The 18,762-nt window shown below is 40.6% G+C and overlaps 1 protein-coding gene across 1 annotated transcript; it reads right to left on the bottom strand.

Moving 5' to 3' along the window:
• Positions 1-213: 213 nt before the first annotated feature.
• On the bottom strand, positions 214-16,253 carry LOC125459186 (prestin-like). Its single transcript, XM_048545237.2, has 4 exons — positions 16,167-16,253; positions 9,153-9,348; positions 4,926-5,030; positions 214-3,958 (listed from the first exon to the last, which is right to left on the bottom strand). Exon 4 carries the CDS (start codon positions 3,921-3,923, stop codon positions 1,545-1,547), a length of 2,379 nt encoding a protein of 792 aa, XP_048401194.2. The 5' UTR covers positions 3,924-3,958; positions 4,926-5,030; positions 9,153-9,348; positions 16,167-16,253; the 3' UTR covers positions 214-1,544.
• Positions 16,254-18,762: the final 2,509 nt, after the last annotated feature.

Raw genomic sequence — 18,762 nt, 5'->3', positions numbered from 1 at the left:
TTTTAGTCATTAATATTTTCAATTGCCATTCTCTTTTGAGAAAATCAGTTCCTTGCTCAGAAAACAAAATTATGCTGTGATGAAAAATTCCTAATTTCCAGTAAGTCACAATCAAATTGCTTTTTGCTTATGAAAAATTCAAAATTTATGTTAATATATAACAAAGTGATTCAGGATCATTGTTTGCTAACCAGATATTTAATTGGTATTTAATGCTGATTTGTAACTATATTACAATCAAAAAATTATTCTTCCACATTATAAGAACCAAGCAAATGATTTTAAATATATCAGTTACTAGTAAAGTTAATGTGTTACTTCAGTTTGTACACTGACAATTTGTTATGTGATTTTCTTTTCAGCAATTCATGCCCATTATTTGTGCATCTAATGTCCTTGTTGATGCAATAACCGTCATATTCTACTTTGTTATTGCATAACAATGAGAAAATCACTTCAGCATAGCTTTTAATGATTCAGAAATGCTGGAATACAGACCTCATGTCCACATGTCTAACAGTAAATACAGGCAAATTCCATTACTGCTGTCATAATGTTTTAACAGCATGCAGTTGCTCAAATTAACAGTGTTGCTCAAAAGGTCACAAAAAGAGAGAGAACAGCAGTTCGCATATGTTCAATATCAGAGCGAGATATATAAAAAAATTGACGGGTAGTTTTGACCAATCCTGGCTCGAGTGTCTTTTCTCTAAACAAGAGATAGAGCAGCTGTGGCATCCTATGTGAAGAATTTTCTAATCCTTGCTGCAGGAAAATTAATAATCATTATGAACATAATAATCAAAATATTTCAGTAACTTGTAATCAGAATCCATGTAAATTTTCCAAAGCAGAATAAAGCAATAAAATGCTATATGTGTTCATAAACTTCTCCAAATAATCAGTTGTCACCAACTGGCTTTGCCGTGAAGTTCCAAACATCACCTGAGCCAAATACAAACCAATGCACTCTCAAGTAAGAAATCTCGGAAACCATATCTCAGTGTAACCAGTGATCCTTCACTTTCAGCCAGAGCATTCACTTCTGCAATTCTAGTGCCAAAAAGGAATGCCATATCTAGAAGTGGTCAGAAATTCAAGCATGATCCCAACCCAACCTGCTTGTACTTCAGTCCAGATCTGACTTTGTCCTTCCGGGAACATCTGAAGACGACAGGAGCACATTTCAAAGCCAGAGATAACTTACTAATAAAATGCTGATGGGCATTGTTGCCGTTACACTCTGGACCTGAGCAGTTGCCTCAGACATGCTGCAGCAGATGTCTGCCAAAAGTCATCATGCACAAACTTGTTGACACTCAATTTTCCATCCTTCGCCATTCCTTGATGATAGGTGCCTCCATGTACATGCAAATAATATTTGTCAGAAAGGGTGTTTTATTTTGAGTTTGTCCATTTGAATTCATCACTATGCAACAAGGAAAATGGAACTAACAAAATACTGCTACAGAAATACAATGTCAGATGTAGATCATTGTCTTAAGAGATTCTAGGATGGTTTGAAAGATTCAAACAGACATTCGTTACAAAGCAGTCTCATATTCAATTATTTTCTGATTTCTCGATTTTAAACCACCCTTTTGGTGGGAATTAGTCTCATCTCCTTCCACATGGCAGAGCCCTGTATTTGTGCTGTTGTTAGTACCTGTCTCAATGTCAACTGTATTACATTCTGTTAATATTTCACCATTTGTCTCGGGAATGTATTCAGATTCTTGTGGGCTCTGGTTTGTCTCTGCTGTTTGTTGCAGGGCATATAAAACAGCATCATGGATGCTGCTGAAAGCAAAGCTTTGACTTGTTGATTTGAAGTAACCATGTTCTTGTAGACACTTCAGAACTATGCTTGAACAGCTGGCAAGGATAAAGCCAACTCCCATACTTTGGTATTGCCCAGACAGGTGAATCAAAGCACCCACTCCTTCATCATCCACAAAACTAACTGACCCACAATCTAAAACAATAGTATGAACATCTGCAGTTTGTTTTGATATTTGACGTCTATACAATGCAGTATGATTTATTCGCCTCAAAGCATGTTCATCCAATTCAAGGAACTGTGTAGATTCCAGTAACATATGATATTTATCTTCTTCACTATATAATTCATTATCACTTCCCAAATTACCTGACTGAAGATAAGAATTCACTTTAAGTTTTATCCAAGACAATAAAAAATCAACATTTCCGTAAAAAATAGAATCGAATGTTTTTATAATTTTTATTCCAACAATCTCTTTGGCAGTTTTCTCAATGGATAGGTCAACATAGCTTTCTGTGTTGGGAATATGTCCTAAAATGGCATTGGATGGTCTCTGAAGTCTATGTAGAGTGAGCAAAATTGAGAAAAATATGCCAACTCCTAAACCAATGTCTATATCTAGGATACAAACTGCTGCAAATGTTATAATTCCAGCCAAAACTTCATATTTATTCTTTTTGCATGCAAAACAGTACTTCCAGAAGAACTCAAGGTAACAGCCCAGATTTGAAATCACAACAGCACCAAGAACTGCTTTGGGCACCAGTGGAAGCAGATTTTCTGCACAAAGCAGGGCCGTAAGACAAAGGCTTGCTGCAATCAATCCAGCTGCTTGGGTCTGACCCCAAGTTTTTTCTTGAACCACTGTTTGTTCCCAAACACCAGAAGCTGCAAAGGTCCCCAGAAATGAGAGTAGCAGGTCACAAGACCCCAAAACTATTGTCTCTTGGTGTGGGTGATAAGCTTCACTGTGTTTTTTGGAGTTTTCTCTCCCCAGAGAAATGCTCACTGCAAAGGTCACCAGTGCAACAGCAACAGCATCTTTAGCAACAGTGGGTATTAAGGAGAAAGAAGGAAGAACAGGTTTTGGTAAGGTAAATGGATAATCATTTATCAACCTGACATTGTGGCTATTCTCTAGTTCCAACCAGAATGACAACCAAATTGAAGCAATTATTGCAATAAATTCTATAGGTATGAGATGTCTGCTATAAATAGAGTTAATGACTTTAAAAGGCATCAGAAGTGCCAAAGTGGCTAAACCAGTGACCACCGAGGCAGTGTGTGTTTCATTAATATTTTCAATTATAATCTTGCATTTGTAGACAAGTGATAAAGAGCCATGATGAATTGGTGGATCAATACCAAGTACCAAAGTCAGGAGGATGGTGAATAAATGCAAAGCTGTTCCAGCTCTGAAACCATTCATAACAGGCTTGGAGATGTATATCCTTGTGAAACTGAGGCGAAAAACTCCCATAGAAATTAAAATAATCCCTGAAACAAAGGTGAGTGTGGTCACATGTAGTTCTCTCGAACATGTTGGAATACAGCCACTATCAGAATCCACTTTTTGAGTTTCATTATAATTTATGCCCTTTGCAATGAGCAAACAGGTGAATGCAGATGCTCCATAAGACAGGTGTTTTGTTGTGCCAAGCAAGCAATATAGGACGGTGCTAACCAAACTTGTGTAGAGACCATGAATAGGTGGTTGTCCACCGCAGACTGCAAAAGCAAGGGACAGAGGGATGGTCAGTAGACCTACACTAATTCCAGACAGCAAGTCTCCTATGAACCATGCTCTTACTCTGTACCTGGAAAACCATCTGGAAAAAGGAATAACTCGGTAGAATAATTTCTTCAAATTGTAAGAAACTGGTAAGGTTAGTTCAGATGCCTTTCTTTCATATTCACATACCTTTTCTTCATTATACTTATCAATGCGGTGAAAATAAGGAATGTCATTGGTAAATGAGACCCTATTCGATGTTCTTGAGTTATAAATGGAAGTCCTATCAGTTCTAACCAGAGGGATATTTGAACCCGATGGATCAGGAATTGTGTCACTGGACCAAAATGATTCTGAACTTCCCAGTGTGTTCTTCAGCTTAGTGCTCTTCCGGTCCTTTCTTAACATTGTCTTCAATGTTGTGTTGAATAAATCTTTTGCATCTATGTTTTCGTATGTCAAACATATAATCAGAAGAGAAAAGTACAAGTAAGCATATTTAGTTTTGTTTCCTGAATTTTATTCAGTTTTCACTTTCATTGTCAAAACACCAACATATGGTTCCTGACCCATGGAATTTCACCCCACCACCACCTCCCTACACATATACACACACACACACACTGGGGACCCAAGTTTGATATCTGGAATTAAGAATCTAATGACAACTGTGAATCTATTGTCAGAAAAACCCGTGTGGTTCACTCATGTCCTTTAGGGAAGGAAACTGCCATCCTTACATGGTCTGGTCTACATGTGATTCCAGACCCACAGCAATGTATTTGACTCTGGGTAATTAGGGATGAGCAATAAATGTGTTAGCCGGTGATACCCTCATCCCGTTAATGAGTTTTAAAAACCCTCCAATATCAGATCTCCCAAATTCTTTGTCTTAGGAAGCATTGAAATCTCTTCCCCAACGCTCCCATTCCTTCCCACCAGCATTTCCATTCTCTCTCATCATTCCCATTAATTCCAGAAGCAATAATTGCAAACTTTCCTAGGAAGGTAGTTGAAGCAGGAAATCTCATAAACTTTAAAAAGTACTTGCCTGAGCACTTGAAATGTCATAACACACAAGGCTATGAGCAAAGTGCTGAGAAATGGGACTCATGTAGATTTAAAGTAATTTTGTTGATGCAAACTCAATGGTTCAAAGGGCCTCTTTTGCACTGTTTGATTCTATAATTTACGATCACTCTTCATGACATTCCTGCAACTCTAAAACCTCCACTTGTCCCACTCTACCTCACTTTAAGTACAAACAAAACGCAATAAAAGCATAAAGGAAGAGCCCAAGTGTTAATTTCTTTCAGAAATCTACCATTGTTTACTTAACACAAATTAGACTTTTTGACAGTGAAAGATCAAAACTGAACATTTTATACGACAGCACGTCCTTTGACTTACCGTAGGATATTTGCTAATTTTGTGTCTGGCATGTGTCCACTGTGAACCAGATGTCAAACTCCAAATGCCACTTTCATATTAACTTAGTTACAGATATAAATCAACCTTTAAAGAGAGAGAGAAAGCAAAACATTGATATAGAAATTGAAATTTGCAAGGAATTGTGTCCATTCCAAGCACAATCGGACAATATCCAGGCATGTGCTGATAATCAGCAAGTAACATTCATGCCACACAAGTGTCAGGAGATTATCATCTCCATCAAGAGAGAATCCTCCATATGTCATTCAATGACATTGCCATAATTGAAACCCTCAGCATCAATGTTTTAGTGTTATCATTGATCAGAAATTCAACTGAACAAACTATTTAAACACAGATCGTACAAAAGCAGGTCGAGCCAGGAACCTGGCAGGAATTAGCTCGCTTCTTGTCTCCCCAAAGCCTGTCCACAATCTACAAGGCATGAGTCAGGAATGTGATGGAATATGTTCCAGCATGGTGGCTCAGTGCCAAGGACCTGGGTTCAACTGTCTGTGTGGAGTTTACACGTTCTCCTTGTGTCTGCCTGTGTTTCCTCTGGGTGCTCCAGTTTACTCCCACAGTCCAAAGACATGCAGGTTGGGTGGATTGGCCATGCTAAATTGCCCAATGTGTTGAGGGATGGGTGGGCTAGATGTATTACCATTGAAAATGAAAGGTTAAAGGGATGGGGTGGAGAGGGTTTGCGGGTAGGTCTGGGTGGAATGATATTTGGAATTTTGGGCTCACTGGGCTGAATGGCCTGCTTACACACTTCGATTCTGTCCTATGATTCCAATCCACATGATTGGAAGAGTGCAGCTCCAACAAGACATCAAGAGGCTTACATCATCCAGCATAAAGCGGTCCACAGATCCACCACTTTCAACATTCATTCCCTTCACTACTGACACATTACATTATTAGTATGTAACATCTACAAGGCACAAAGCATTAAATCATCAAGGCTCCAACATCTTCCAAACTTGCGAGTTCTACCACTTAGAAAGACAAAGGCAGTAGATGCCTGGGAGGACTACAATCTTGGAGTCCCCCTCCAAGCCACACACCACCCTGACCTGTTACCAGGTTAAAATCAATGAAGTCCCTCAGTGAACTGTGAGTGTAACCAAACTATGTGCAGTTCATGAAGGCAGCTTACCGCTACATTCACAAAGGTAATTAGGGATAGGCAAAAAATGCTGGCCTGGCCAGCAACACACACATTCCATGAAGAAATTTTAACCATTACTATTACCAGTAGCAATGGGTTTACCACAGCAGCTGACAAACAAAATAAATTACGTAAATTTGGTGATTTGTAGATATCATCCATTGCAAATTGTGCCATATTTTACTTTTGATGCTGAAATACACTGTGTAACAAAATTTACTCTCTATTTTCCATGTTATTCTTTTTTCAATTCACTCAAAGATACTGAATAGTAGTGGTGAAGCCTAGAGGTCAATTATACCTCTGTGTTATGGATGCTTCCTGCAGTCCACAGATTCAAGTACATTGTGAATGCCTTCTTTATCCATTATGTTATGGAAAAGAGGGAACATTTTAATTTGATAACATAAACTGACCTGTCACTCTGGTTTCCTGTCAGCCACTTGGAGCCTGGTTTGGAAACTGGTTAGCTAGGCTACATGCAATGGATCAACACCAGATTAGAGACTCAGAACAGCTTTGCAGAGAGGTTTGTTTGGCATTGTTGTCCCAAAATCAGGATCTGGAACTTGACAATCTTTGGAATTCATCACCACAGTAGTGCCAGACAATAGGAAATCCTCATCCTTCTGTTTAATATCTCCATAGATTTGCTTCCCACTATTTTTGTAGACTTTTCAATCTCTACAACAATTATCCCATACTGTAATACCATTTATTTAAGACAGTAAAGAATAAATAGATGGATGAATAAAAGGTTATGCTGGTAGGCTGGGATAAAGAGATACAGGAAAGTGTTCATGCGGAGTATAAATAGCAGCAGAGACTTTTTGAGATAAGCGAGCTATTTCTGTACTTTTGATGGAAGATGCCTCATTGTTTGAGAATGATCAAGCTGCAACAGACTTCACTGCTATTGGCTCCTGTCATGACTGAAAGGTCCAATGAAAGATTAGCACTGATATCCAAAGACCCAGTGGCTCATGTTATTGGTGCTCAGGGAAACTACTTCAGGTGCACTGTCTCTTATCTTCCTCGAAGCAGATGGATTTTTTGAGTTGGCATAAATAGTTCTTGGAGTATGCTGAACTTATTTTCAGTGTTTGCCTCCCATAAATGTAGTGCAGTTTTTTTTTCCCCCAGTAGTCCCAGTCACAAATTGGTGATGACATTTATTTAAGAGTGCCATTACATTATTTGTACTGACTACCTGAATGTTGTTTGCTCTAAGACAGCTTCCCCCTTGAAAATCTGTGTTGTAAATTCCATGGAATTCTATGAGTTTAAAGCTGTTGCATGTTTTCACTTCAGAAGGGTCACATTAGCAGAAAAGCAGGATTGTCAAGGTGAGAGATGATACAATATTAGCTGCAAACTAAAGGGAATAATGACATTAGTCATGTTATTATAAATGAATGCCATGTCAAATCATGGCAGAGAGTACAACCTTCATCATACTAAAGGCCTAGTAAAGGGCTTCAGTGGCCATGTGGATTCCCAACAGTTTTGTAAAGTGGAACAGCTGTGAGATATTGATCTATGAGGGAATTGATAGGAATCAGGCACATCATTTTAATGACTCCACCACTTCATTCCCACTGATTTAGAAGAATTAAAATTTCCCCTAAAAACAAAGTTGAAAGTCAGACAATACCGGGTAATAGTTCAACAGATAGATTTGAAATCACAAGTTTTCAAAAAATTCCTGAAGGGGCTCATGATTTCAGAAGAAGAAGCTCATGATTTCAAATAAACCTATTGGACTATAACCTGGTGTCATCTGACTTCTAACATTTTCCACCCCAGCCCAACACTGGCACTTCCATATCATGTTCCTCAAAATGAAGCACTGAACCTTGAAAGCAGTTGACAGGCTATTTCTATTTTTGAGCATTACTGAAAAAAATACATGTTGTTGAAGCTTTTTGTCTTGCACTCCTCTGGACAGACACAAGAATACCCTAAATTTCAAAAAGAGCAACAATTAATACTGAAATAACAAGGTGTAGAGCTGGATGAACACAGCAGGCCAAGCAGCATTAGAGGAGCTAGGCCCGAAACGTCAGCCTTCCTGCTCATCTGATGCCGCTTAGCCTGCTGTGTTCACCCAGCTCTACGCCTTGCTCTCTCAGATTCTCCAGCATCTGCAGTTCCTACTATCTCTGAAACAATTAATACTGCATTAGAAAAGTGTACTGATTGATTGGCAAGCAGACTGATTTGCGAAGGTATTGTCAAGGGATCAGTTATCCCAAGCTTAGTCTCAATTATCTTCAACTGCTTCATCAATAACAACCTAGAACAATAAAAGCTGCAGATATTGAGAACATTACCACCAGCAAATTCATCTCCAAGCCACTCACCATTCTGACTTAGACATATAAAAGTGAAATGATGCAGCATGGAAGAGGGCCATTTGGCCCATTTTGTCTTGTTTGTCATTCCTTCACTGTCACTGGGTCAAAATCCTGCAACAGCTTCCATAATAGCATTGGTGATGTTCCTACAACACATGGAATGCAGCTCACTAAAACCTTCTCAAGGGCAGCTAGGGTGGGATAATAAATGCTGGCTTAGCCTGTGAAGTATATATGTGTGTGTATATAACTTTGCAGGCATCACAGCTGATCTTAATTCACTTCTCATTCGATGCACACATGTGGAAACCTACCAACCACAGTTAATCATTAATGATCACACTTGGATAGTTCTCTTTATGAGGCCTATAGGCCAGTTGGTGCATTCTTACCAAGAAATCAAAGACCAGAATCTAGCCCTTTGCTCAATGTTTGTTCCCTTCTCTATGTTGGATAAGACATTCACCAGTGGATTCACTATGTGAGATCACAATCAACGGAGTTGAGTGCATAAAATCTATTAGCTCAGCAAGAAAATTGAACCATGCTGGATCAGAAGGTAATGACAGTCAGAGGGAGGGATGGATTTTCATTGAAACACATTATCAAAAGAGGGGGAGACATGAGCAAGATAACTGAACAAACTGGAAAAAATAAGTAAAAGGGAACACTTACCACATGTCACTTCTTTACAGCTATTTCATGCAGGATATCCAATTTGTGTCATTCACTTTCAGGGAAATCTGGTCAGGGCTTAGGATCAATCTAATGCCACCAACACTCTCATTATAATGAATGATGAATATCATGGTGATGTAAAAAGTTTCAGCTGATCTTCAAAGATATAACTATTGTAGTATCAATATTCAATCTGTTTCAAACACAAGAAAATGATAAAGCATAATACAGTTAAAACAACAGCAGCATTCACCCCTCTCTTTACCTCACTTTCACTGTCATTCTTTACATCCGTAAAATAGACATTCTGGTTGTTATCACATTGCTGTTTGTGGGTGCTGACAATTACGGCAGTCATTACTCATAAAAAGGTATTCCATTGGCTGAAGAGTGTTGTAAATGTAATTTATCCTTCCTGCCTTCTGTCCCTCCCTGCCCTCCCTTCCTCCAATCATTCCGCCAGCTTACTATCAATACTTGTAGTCAGAACCAACATTATCACTGAATTAAGCTTGAGGGAGGTTATGTATAAGGATATGTATGTATTAATTAACATACAACTTCCAATCTGAACTTCATTCCTATTTGCTAAGAGCTTCAATATTTGTAAGTGCTTCCTGTGTGATCATTCCATAAATTTAAAATCCAACAAAATATGCAAGAAAGTCTTGTTAATGAATGTAATTGCATAATGTATAATTTGTGAAGATGAACAAGCTTAGCTACAGGAGTTTACATATTTCAAATGAGCATTATGTAAAAAGATGGCTAATTTTGTACAAATCCTATTTAGTTTTATGTGGAGTTTCCACTTCTACAAAGTGCATGGAGTTATCTGTAGACAGTTTAATTTCTTTTGTGACAGAAAGTCAATTAATTATTGAAAAGAAATTACCCCTGTTCTGTTCATTATTAATGAAGTATAATTACAAGTGATAGTGAGTTCAAATTCCACAGTTCTCCTGTCAAGAAGCACATTGAAATGAATCACCCGGTAGCTAGAGTGAGGGCTATGTAAGTCTTTTAACCCCTTCTCGGGTGGCTGGAACAAATATTTTAGTTTAGCTTGCAGCTAAACATGTGACAATTAAATATTTAGTCAACTACTTCGAAATAAAAGAGTTAATTACATGGTTTCCTTGGGTGAAACAAAGATAATTTTTTTACTCAAATAAAAACACAAACACAGCCAATTTAAGTCGGTATTTGTTCTTCTTAAAAACTTATTTTTGCCCATGAGACGTCTCAGGTTTAATGATCTGATAATGGAAGTTAAAACTGGCTAGCTACAATTGCCACTATTTATAACACATCGGTAAAATGCCAACAGTGGTAGGACAAGGCCTTAATGCCCTGTTGGGTGAGTGAGCCACTGGCAATTCCAGACGCACCACTGCGTCAACCAATTTTATGCCAGCACTTCCCCACCTGCTATAGCATAAAGTGTTAGGTACGCGAAAGCACATGAAAAAAACCTGCTTGATGTCTTGTCAAATCGAAGGCCATTGAAAACATGCAGTGGAACCTTAAAAGGGCCTGAACAATGTGGGCAATGGCGAGATCTACTGCAGAATCACATAAATGCCCAGGGAAGCCTATCTTGATGTCAGGAGTAACGTGCTACACCTTTTTGTGCCTCATTCAGACAGCGAGGTGAGTTTCTCGCCAGGCTGTGATGAGTAGCTCATTAAAGGAGTTAATAGCTTGTTAAACACCTTATTAACTGCGCAGCTCACCTCAATAATATTCCCATGCCAAATGCACTGAACAAACTAGACATTGAGAAATCTCAAGCAGATTACCGGACAACTCAAGCTCACTATTTGCTCCAGAAGTCCTTATGTTTGATATCAGACACCAACTACTTTGGACATGCTTCATGGGCACAGTCAAATGTACCCCACATCCATGGACATCGGCTTCCAGTGTGTGTCAGCCTCTCATGGTATGTCTCTGATTCACCTGCAATATGCTTTTGCACTTTAATGCTGCAATATCAGCATTCACTATCATTGGAAGGCTGCCACAAGGACACTGTGTGCATGGGACATGCAAAACTCATTAGCTTGGGACTCCTCACCAGCTATCATAGCGGTCACTCACTCTGAGCCCACTGAGGTGTTCACATCATCTCTGCCTTGCCTAGCCTTACCTCTGTGCACTTTTCCCCCTCGTCCAGAGATACAGGGTCAGAGTACTTGCCTTTACCACTTAGCTTGACATGGTTGTCACCAGGCCTCAGTGAAGTTAAGGCCTTCTCTCAGGGGCCCTGGCATAATAGGTCATTCGCAGCCTCCTCTACCAGTCCAGGGACTTGGTCACAGTCAGTCAACTGTTGGATGTATTCAAAGTCAGATTCCTCCCTCCACATAAGGGATGAAGAATTAAATGTCAGGCAACCCAATACCTCTCTTCATCCCTGGGGCTGCTTGCTTCCTTGAATGGGAGATAGGCAGATATTCTGAGAGATGAAAGTGGGTAGCACAGCTGTTACTTCTTGGTACAGGTGGGAAGGTGTGTCAAGCACATGAATAGGCAACATAAAGGCCATGCAGAGGTCGGATGGATGAGTGTGAGTGAGGGAAGATGTTGCAGACAATAGCAAGAGTGAAATTGTATGAGCCTTAGTGGGAGGTGAGTACAGTAGCAGATACAGTGAGTGTGAGGTGTTAGAGAAAAGATGGTGGCACTTGTGCTGATGGAGCAGGGAAGGCCTTTACTTTATTCCAGCAACGCTGTGCGTTCTGCAAAACAGCTGAAACTGCATTGACCCATGGGTAACCCTAGACTAGGCTGGCATGGCCTACTGTCATGACCTCCTTTGTGGTGGAAGTTTGTGTCCTGTCTGTGCTCCACCCCCTCCATCAAAATACCCCCTCCCCCAGCCCCAAACACCTGCCTACAAAACAGGACGACAATTCGCTGACTGTCATATCTGGAACAAATGTCAGGAACTGTGCAGCACAAATGCCAGGAATATTGATATGCAGCTCCATACTGACAGTGTTTGTCTAGGTCCACAACAGGTTTTGAAAGATGCGCAGGCACAAGGCATGCTGGTCTTTCACCAGATATCCACTAAGTGGCAAGTTGATCAGGAATGGTGCACGGTGGGATGGGGACAGAAACAGTAGAAGGGGGAACATAGGGGCAGGGTAGGGAATTAATGAGTTGGGTTTGGTGAGATGAGATAAGAAAATCCACTAGGGCTTTCAACAGCGTGACCCTCAAAATAATGCAATGACAGCCAAAAAAAACATAAGGTTCAGCTCATGGCCTTCAATTGCCCAACATATGGTATCGACAGGCAAGAACATAAGAAACACCTGGTCTCCTCTTTCTCCTGTCTGACATGAGAAAGCTTTGGCATAAATATTTGTCTTCCAGCATAATGCACAGGACCTGAGCATTCCCTCATGTCGAGTTTTTCTGAATCTGGGACCAGAACCAACCTGGCCAAGATTTGATTCCTACATAGTCATTACTTACAAGGTCTTACTTAGAGAACACTGACCACAGCATTCTGAGACCCAAGAGATTGGTGCTGGTCTCCACCAGTGATCAACCTTTCCAGACCTGGATCAACTGGAATAGTGCATATCCTAACCATCCAGTGGACTGTACTTCTTTTTACCCCTAGTCTGAAACAAGGACACTGGCAGGTAGATAGTTAAGCTATCATGCTCTTTGAGCTGAAGGACCCAATGGTGGTATGGGATAGGCCTGGAATAAAAATGAGCATAGTTTATGGGTAGAATGCGGGGAGGGTCAGCATAAGGGGGTAAATACTGTTATGTCAGATAGCTTCAGCCCATTATCAATATTGACTAGGACCTTTGGGAAGAAGGTTTTTATGGAGTCCTGCTGAGCCATATTTCTGAAAACACTGAAACAAAGTAAGTAACTAACAAACGTTCATTATAACAAAGTGTGGGGCTGGATGAACACAGCAGGCCAAGCAGCATCTTAGGAGCACAAAAGCTGATGTTTCAGGCCTAGACACTTCATCAGAAAAGGGTCTAAGCCTGAAATGTCAGCTTTTGTGCTCCTAAGATGCTGCTTGGCCTGCTGTGTTCATCCAGCCTCACACTTTGTTTTCTTGGATTCTCTAGCATCTGCAGTTCCCATTATCTCTGATAACAAATGTTCATTAACTTAGATTAATATAATTTCCAGTCTGCATCTGTCAAGAGCATCCAGGCACTACAGGTGATGTTTGTACAGCTGTCAGTCCCTCTTTGGGAGGCGAGAGTGAGGATAGAGGGAATGGTGGGAGAGATGTACAATGGACAATGGGGAACCTGTGGATGTGGTGTATCTGGATTTCCAGAAGGCATTTGACAAGATGCCACACCAAAGGCTGTTACATAAGATAAAGCTGTGTGGTATTACAGGTAATGTATTGGCATGGATAGAGGATTGGTTGACCAGTAGAAAGCAAAGAGTAACGGTAAATGGGTGTTTTTCTAGTTGGCAGTGAGTGGCCAGTGGTGTGCCTCAGGTATCAATGTTGGGACCGCAATTGTTTACAATTTACATGGATGATTTGGAGTTTGGGACTAAGTGTGGTGTGTCAAAATTTGCAGATGACACTAAGATGAGTGGTAGAACAAAGTGTGCGGAAGACACTGAAAGTCTACAGTGGGATATGGATAGTCTAAGTAAGAGGGCAAAGGTCTGGCAGATGGAGTACAATGTTGATAAGTGTGAGGTCATCCATTTTGGTAGAAATAACAGCAAAATGGACTATGTTTTAAATGGTAAAAAATTGCAGCACGCTGCTGTGCAGAGGGACATGGGTGTCCTTGTGCATGAATCGCTAAAAGTAGGATTGCAGATGCAGCAGGTAATTAAAAAGGCAAATGGAATTTTGTCTGTCATTGCTAGAGGGATGGAGTTTAAAAACAGGGAGTCTATGCTGCAGATGTATAGGGTCCTGGTGAGGCCATACCTGGAGCACTGTGTGCAGTTTTGGTCTCCTTACTTGAGAAGGGATATACTATCACTGGAGGGGTGCAGAGGAGACTCACTCGGTTGATTCCAGAGTTGAGAGGGTTGGATTATGAGGAGATACTGAGTAGACTGGGATTATACTCATTGGAATTCAGAAGAATGAGGGGAGATCTTACAGAAACATATCAGATTATGAAGGGAATAGATAAGGTGGAGGCAGGGAGGTTGTTTACACTAGCAGGTGAAACTAGGACTAGAGGGCATTGCCTCAAAATAAAGGGAAGCAGATGTAGGACTGAGGTCAGGAGGAACTTCTTCACCCAAAGGGTTGTGAACCTGTGGAATTCCCTGCCCAGTGAAGTGGTTGAAGCTACCTCGCTGAATGTTTTTAAGGCAAGGCTAGATAACTGTTTGAACAGTAAAGGAATTAAGGGTTATGGTGTGCGGGCAGGTAACTGGAGCTGAGTCTCAAAAAGATCAGTCATGATCTTATTAAATGGCGGGGCTGGCTCGTGGGGCTGGATGGCCTACTCCTGCTTTTAGTTCTTATGTCCTTCTGTAAATATCCAACCGTAATGTCTAAAATAAATCCTATAAGGAATTCAGATGGAACTTCTTTAATCAGAGAGTTGTTCGAATGTGGAGCTTGCTATCACAGCGAGTATTTGAGGCACAAAGGAAAGAGGGATTGAAGGGGAAACTAAACAAGTGCATGGGGGGAAAGCTTCAAAGGAGATGTTGATAAACTCAGGTGAAGTAAGGTGGGAAGACGTTGTGTGGATAAACAGTGAGATAGGTCTACTGAACTGAATAGCCTGCTCTATGATCTAAATGCTCTGTAATTTAATGTAAATTTTTAAGACATGGCAGAGTGTAAATGTATCATTTACAATTAGCACTATACATCAAATTACATTGACCTAACTGACAATTAGCACATTTATCTTATCAAAAGCCAATAGCATCAATGGAGTTTATTAATATCCAAAGCTTAACTGGTAATGTTTCAGATATAGAAATTTTGATTGTTTTAAGAAGAGATATTAATTATACCCATAAAATTGAGTTTGTTTTGAAGACTACAAACCAATCGTTCATTACAGTTGAGCATTTTACAAAGCGCTGCAATAGTAACATGTGACAGTCATCAGAAATACAGTTCCAAGAACAATTTTTAACAAATTTCCCAGTAAGTTCTGCTCAGAGTTGTCTGATTCATGTGTGAAGTGTCAGTTCTGCAGGCAGGGAAAGTAACATTCTCGGAGAAACAGAATCCTGTAGATCTTTTCACGTGAACCCAATTATAATCTGAAGGAAGAGTTTGATGTCAGGGTTTCCAATGCAGGCATTAATTCATCTGGCACCCTGCAGCTGGGGGCTCAGGAGATTTTAACTGCTGGTGGGTATGGGATTTTTGCAAGTGCAAGGATGGGAAGGGACACTTACCCTGTGGCCACCTGGCTCACTCTTCATTTGTGGTGCTGAGGGATGAGTACAATATCGAGAGGGTGGAAAAGTTGAGGGGAGGAGAATATCTGAGATTTATTTTTGAGAGCTGGACAAGTACTCCAGCTCTGCGTGGCTCAGCAGAAAACCTTCTGAAAATGAAAGTTAAATTGTAAATTGGCATCTTTTGGTCATGATCCCGCCAGTTGCTGTCAGTTCTTAGTGTAGATCTGCCCACTCATACTGCCAACCCTTACTGCCTGTACCTACTGCCCACTCTTCCTGGCAGCTCTGCTACTGCACAAGTGATCATTGATCTTCAGTTAAAATCTCACACCGGTCTAGGTGACATAATTGGAGCATAATTTTGACATTGTAATTAGGGCCCTGCTTAGTTTCTTGAAACAAGTATTTGCACTGAATGAAGCAGCAACAACAGCCAGTGGAAATAGTCCAGGAGATCACAAACTCAACATTAAATCCTCCTATGTACATTTCTAAGTACTACAATTGGGTTAAAATGAGTAAAGGAACTTGATAAATGCTAACGCTCCACTCTCGACCACGCTGTGATCAAAATACAAAGTTACTTCTCCATTTTTCTGTACTTACCCATTTCCTGACGCTGTGCATAAAGGTGGTGAAGTGATAGTTGAGTCAATGCAGAGAGAACTAAAGTAACCCTCAGTAACCGTGTTGTGAAGTTTAACTGTGGTATCCCTAATAAGGACTAGCTTTAGTATCCCTGCCAAAAATAGAACTGGCATACAGTAACCCAATCTCATAGTTTGATATGACCCTTTACAGCTGGTAATCCCATCGAATGTCCACTGCCAAAATTCCAAGGTAGAGTTTCACATGTTGCCCATTGAAGTGAGGCATTTTATGTAACATAAAACTATTTGTGATATCAACACATGATGTTCATTGGTCCTTTAAAAGTGAGTTTATTTTTAATTAATTTTGACAATAAATGATTCTACTTCATGAATCACCTAAAGTGAAATAAGCAACTAGATACTTGAACAAAAATTCCAAGTTTAAATTAAGAGCTCTTCTAAGTTTTTTGGGAATTGGGAAGTGGGCTATGATCTCTTCTGCATCTGTAGACTCAGAGGCAGAAGCTGTTAAACAGCAGTTTTCTGTCCTGCACCCACAGGAAGCTATAGCCAGATGTTTCCTTCAATTTGAAGTCAGTCAGGTCAGATTCAGGAGCTCTCAGGCTCAATGTTTGATCTTCGTTGTGTCAAGTTGGACTTGCTGGCTGGAAGGTGTGGTTTGTCCCAGGAGGGAATCCAAGAGGAACCACTTATTGTCACTTATTGTCAAAGGGGGAACTTTGGTGGATTCTTGTCGGGAGCTTAGATAAAGTAGTGACAACGAAAATGAAACTCAGATGAAAGCCCTGCCAACAACCATGAGGGGAATCTTCAATTCAGGGAAAAGGAGGCATGACAAACATCAGTGTGGATGTTTGCATGAGAACAAAGAAGGAAGATGGAGGAATTTGGAGAGCAGAATTGAATCTTTACAGGATGCAGGTTTGAAGGACATGTAATCAAGGTAGGTGTGTAAAACACTGCTTCTTATTGATTGACCAATGTCATACTATTGAAGATGAGCTGAAAGAAAATAGTCACAAGAGCAAATAACATCTGTTTCCTGTAGAAGTTCATCGTGCCTCGTGATCATTAAATATGATTCAGTCAATCTTCTTTGATCTCCAATGTGTTCTAGACTCTGAGCGGTAATCTCTACTTCCTATAGGCTTCAGAAACTTAGACAACCCACAGGAACTTCAAAGAACTGGAGAAGTACCATCTTGCATTCATAAAATGCTCCAAATCCAGTGGCTAGAAACATAATCAACAACTTTCCCGTTGAGGTGCTAATCACTCAAAACTAACTCTGCTGGATGGGGTTTGTCATCCATATGTCTGACACCAGTCCACAAAGCAACTGTTTACTTGGAATAGGATTGTGACCAGAGACCTCCAGTAGAAATGTTCTCGAAGTATCAAGAGATCAGAAATCCCCACTGACTCATCTGAATCCCTGGCTTGTGACTGACCGAAATGGAGAAGGATTTCTCAGTAAAGTCCAAAACAGATCAACAGACTTTCTCAGAAATGTGTCACAGTGAAGTCAAAGCTTTAGAGAGAGTGCACAAACCTCAAAGCTTTCCACCAAATTGACTCTTCAAGCATTACAAAGAGAAGGTGACACAGAAAATTCTAAACTCAAAAGGCAAATTAAAATAAAAACAGGAAATGGGGAACGAATGGTTAATTATTTAGGTTCAGATAATTGTCAGAAATACTGAACAAGGTCTCCGTGCAAAATGGTAGAATCATTTATGTGCATTTATGTTGTATCTTTCAGGCAGTCTCAAAGTGCTGCACAGCCACATAGCTGCTTTGAAGTATGATGAAAGGAACACAGCTGCTAACAAACCTCAGAAACTGCAGTGGAATGGATAACCCATTAAAATGGTTTAGTGATGTTAGTTGGAGGGATGATTTGGCAAGGGCACCATCTATTCTTCTTCAGAAAGTACCATTGAATTTATTTGAGAGGGCAGGCAGGATGCCATTTGATGTAAGTCCAACAAATATACCCTAGATTTTCAGCATTTGTAGTTTTCCATCGAATGATAAAGGAACTTCCAAACCAGTGTACTGAGGCAGTGCTAGATAACAAAGTGTGGAGCTGGATGAACACAGCAGGCCAAGCAGCATCTTGGGAGTACAAAGGCTGATGTTTTGGGCCTAGACCCTTCATCAGAAAAGGGGAATGGGAAGGGGGTGCTGAAATAAATAGGGAGAGAGGGAGAGGCTGATCGAAGGTGGATCGAGGAGGAGATAGGTGGAGAGAAGACAGACAAGTTAAAGGGGCAGGGATGGAGCCTGTAGAGGTGAGTATAGGTGGGGAGGAAGGGAGGGGATAGGTCAGTCCGGGGAGGAGGGACAGGTCAAGGGAATGGAATGAGGTTAGGAGGTAGGGAATGGAGGTGCGGCTTGAGGTGGGAGGAGGGGATAGGTGAGAGGAAGAACAGGTTAGGGAGGCAGGGACGAGCTGGGCTGGTTTTGGGATGCAGTGGGGGGAGGGGAGATTTTGAAGCTGGTGAGATGCACCTTGATACCATTGGGCTGCAGGATTCCTAAGCGGAATATGAGTTGCTGTTCCTGCAACCTTCGGGTGGCATCAT

Source organism: Stegostoma tigrinum, chromosome 17, assembly GCF_030684315.1.
Source record: "Stegostoma tigrinum isolate sSteTig4 chromosome 17, sSteTig4.hap1, whole genome shotgun sequence".
In the NCBI taxonomy this organism is placed as follows: Eukaryota; Metazoa; Chordata; class Chondrichthyes; order Orectolobiformes; family Stegostomatidae; genus Stegostoma; species Stegostoma tigrinum.
This window is presented reverse-complemented; position numbering and strand designations above follow the sequence as displayed.

What these genes read in the sequence shown, in the direction of transcription:
- LOC125459186 (XM_048545237.2), bottom strand. Translation starts at nt 3,923, where the DNA reads ATGTTAAGAAAGGACCGGAAGAGCACTAAGCTGAAGAACACACTGGGA.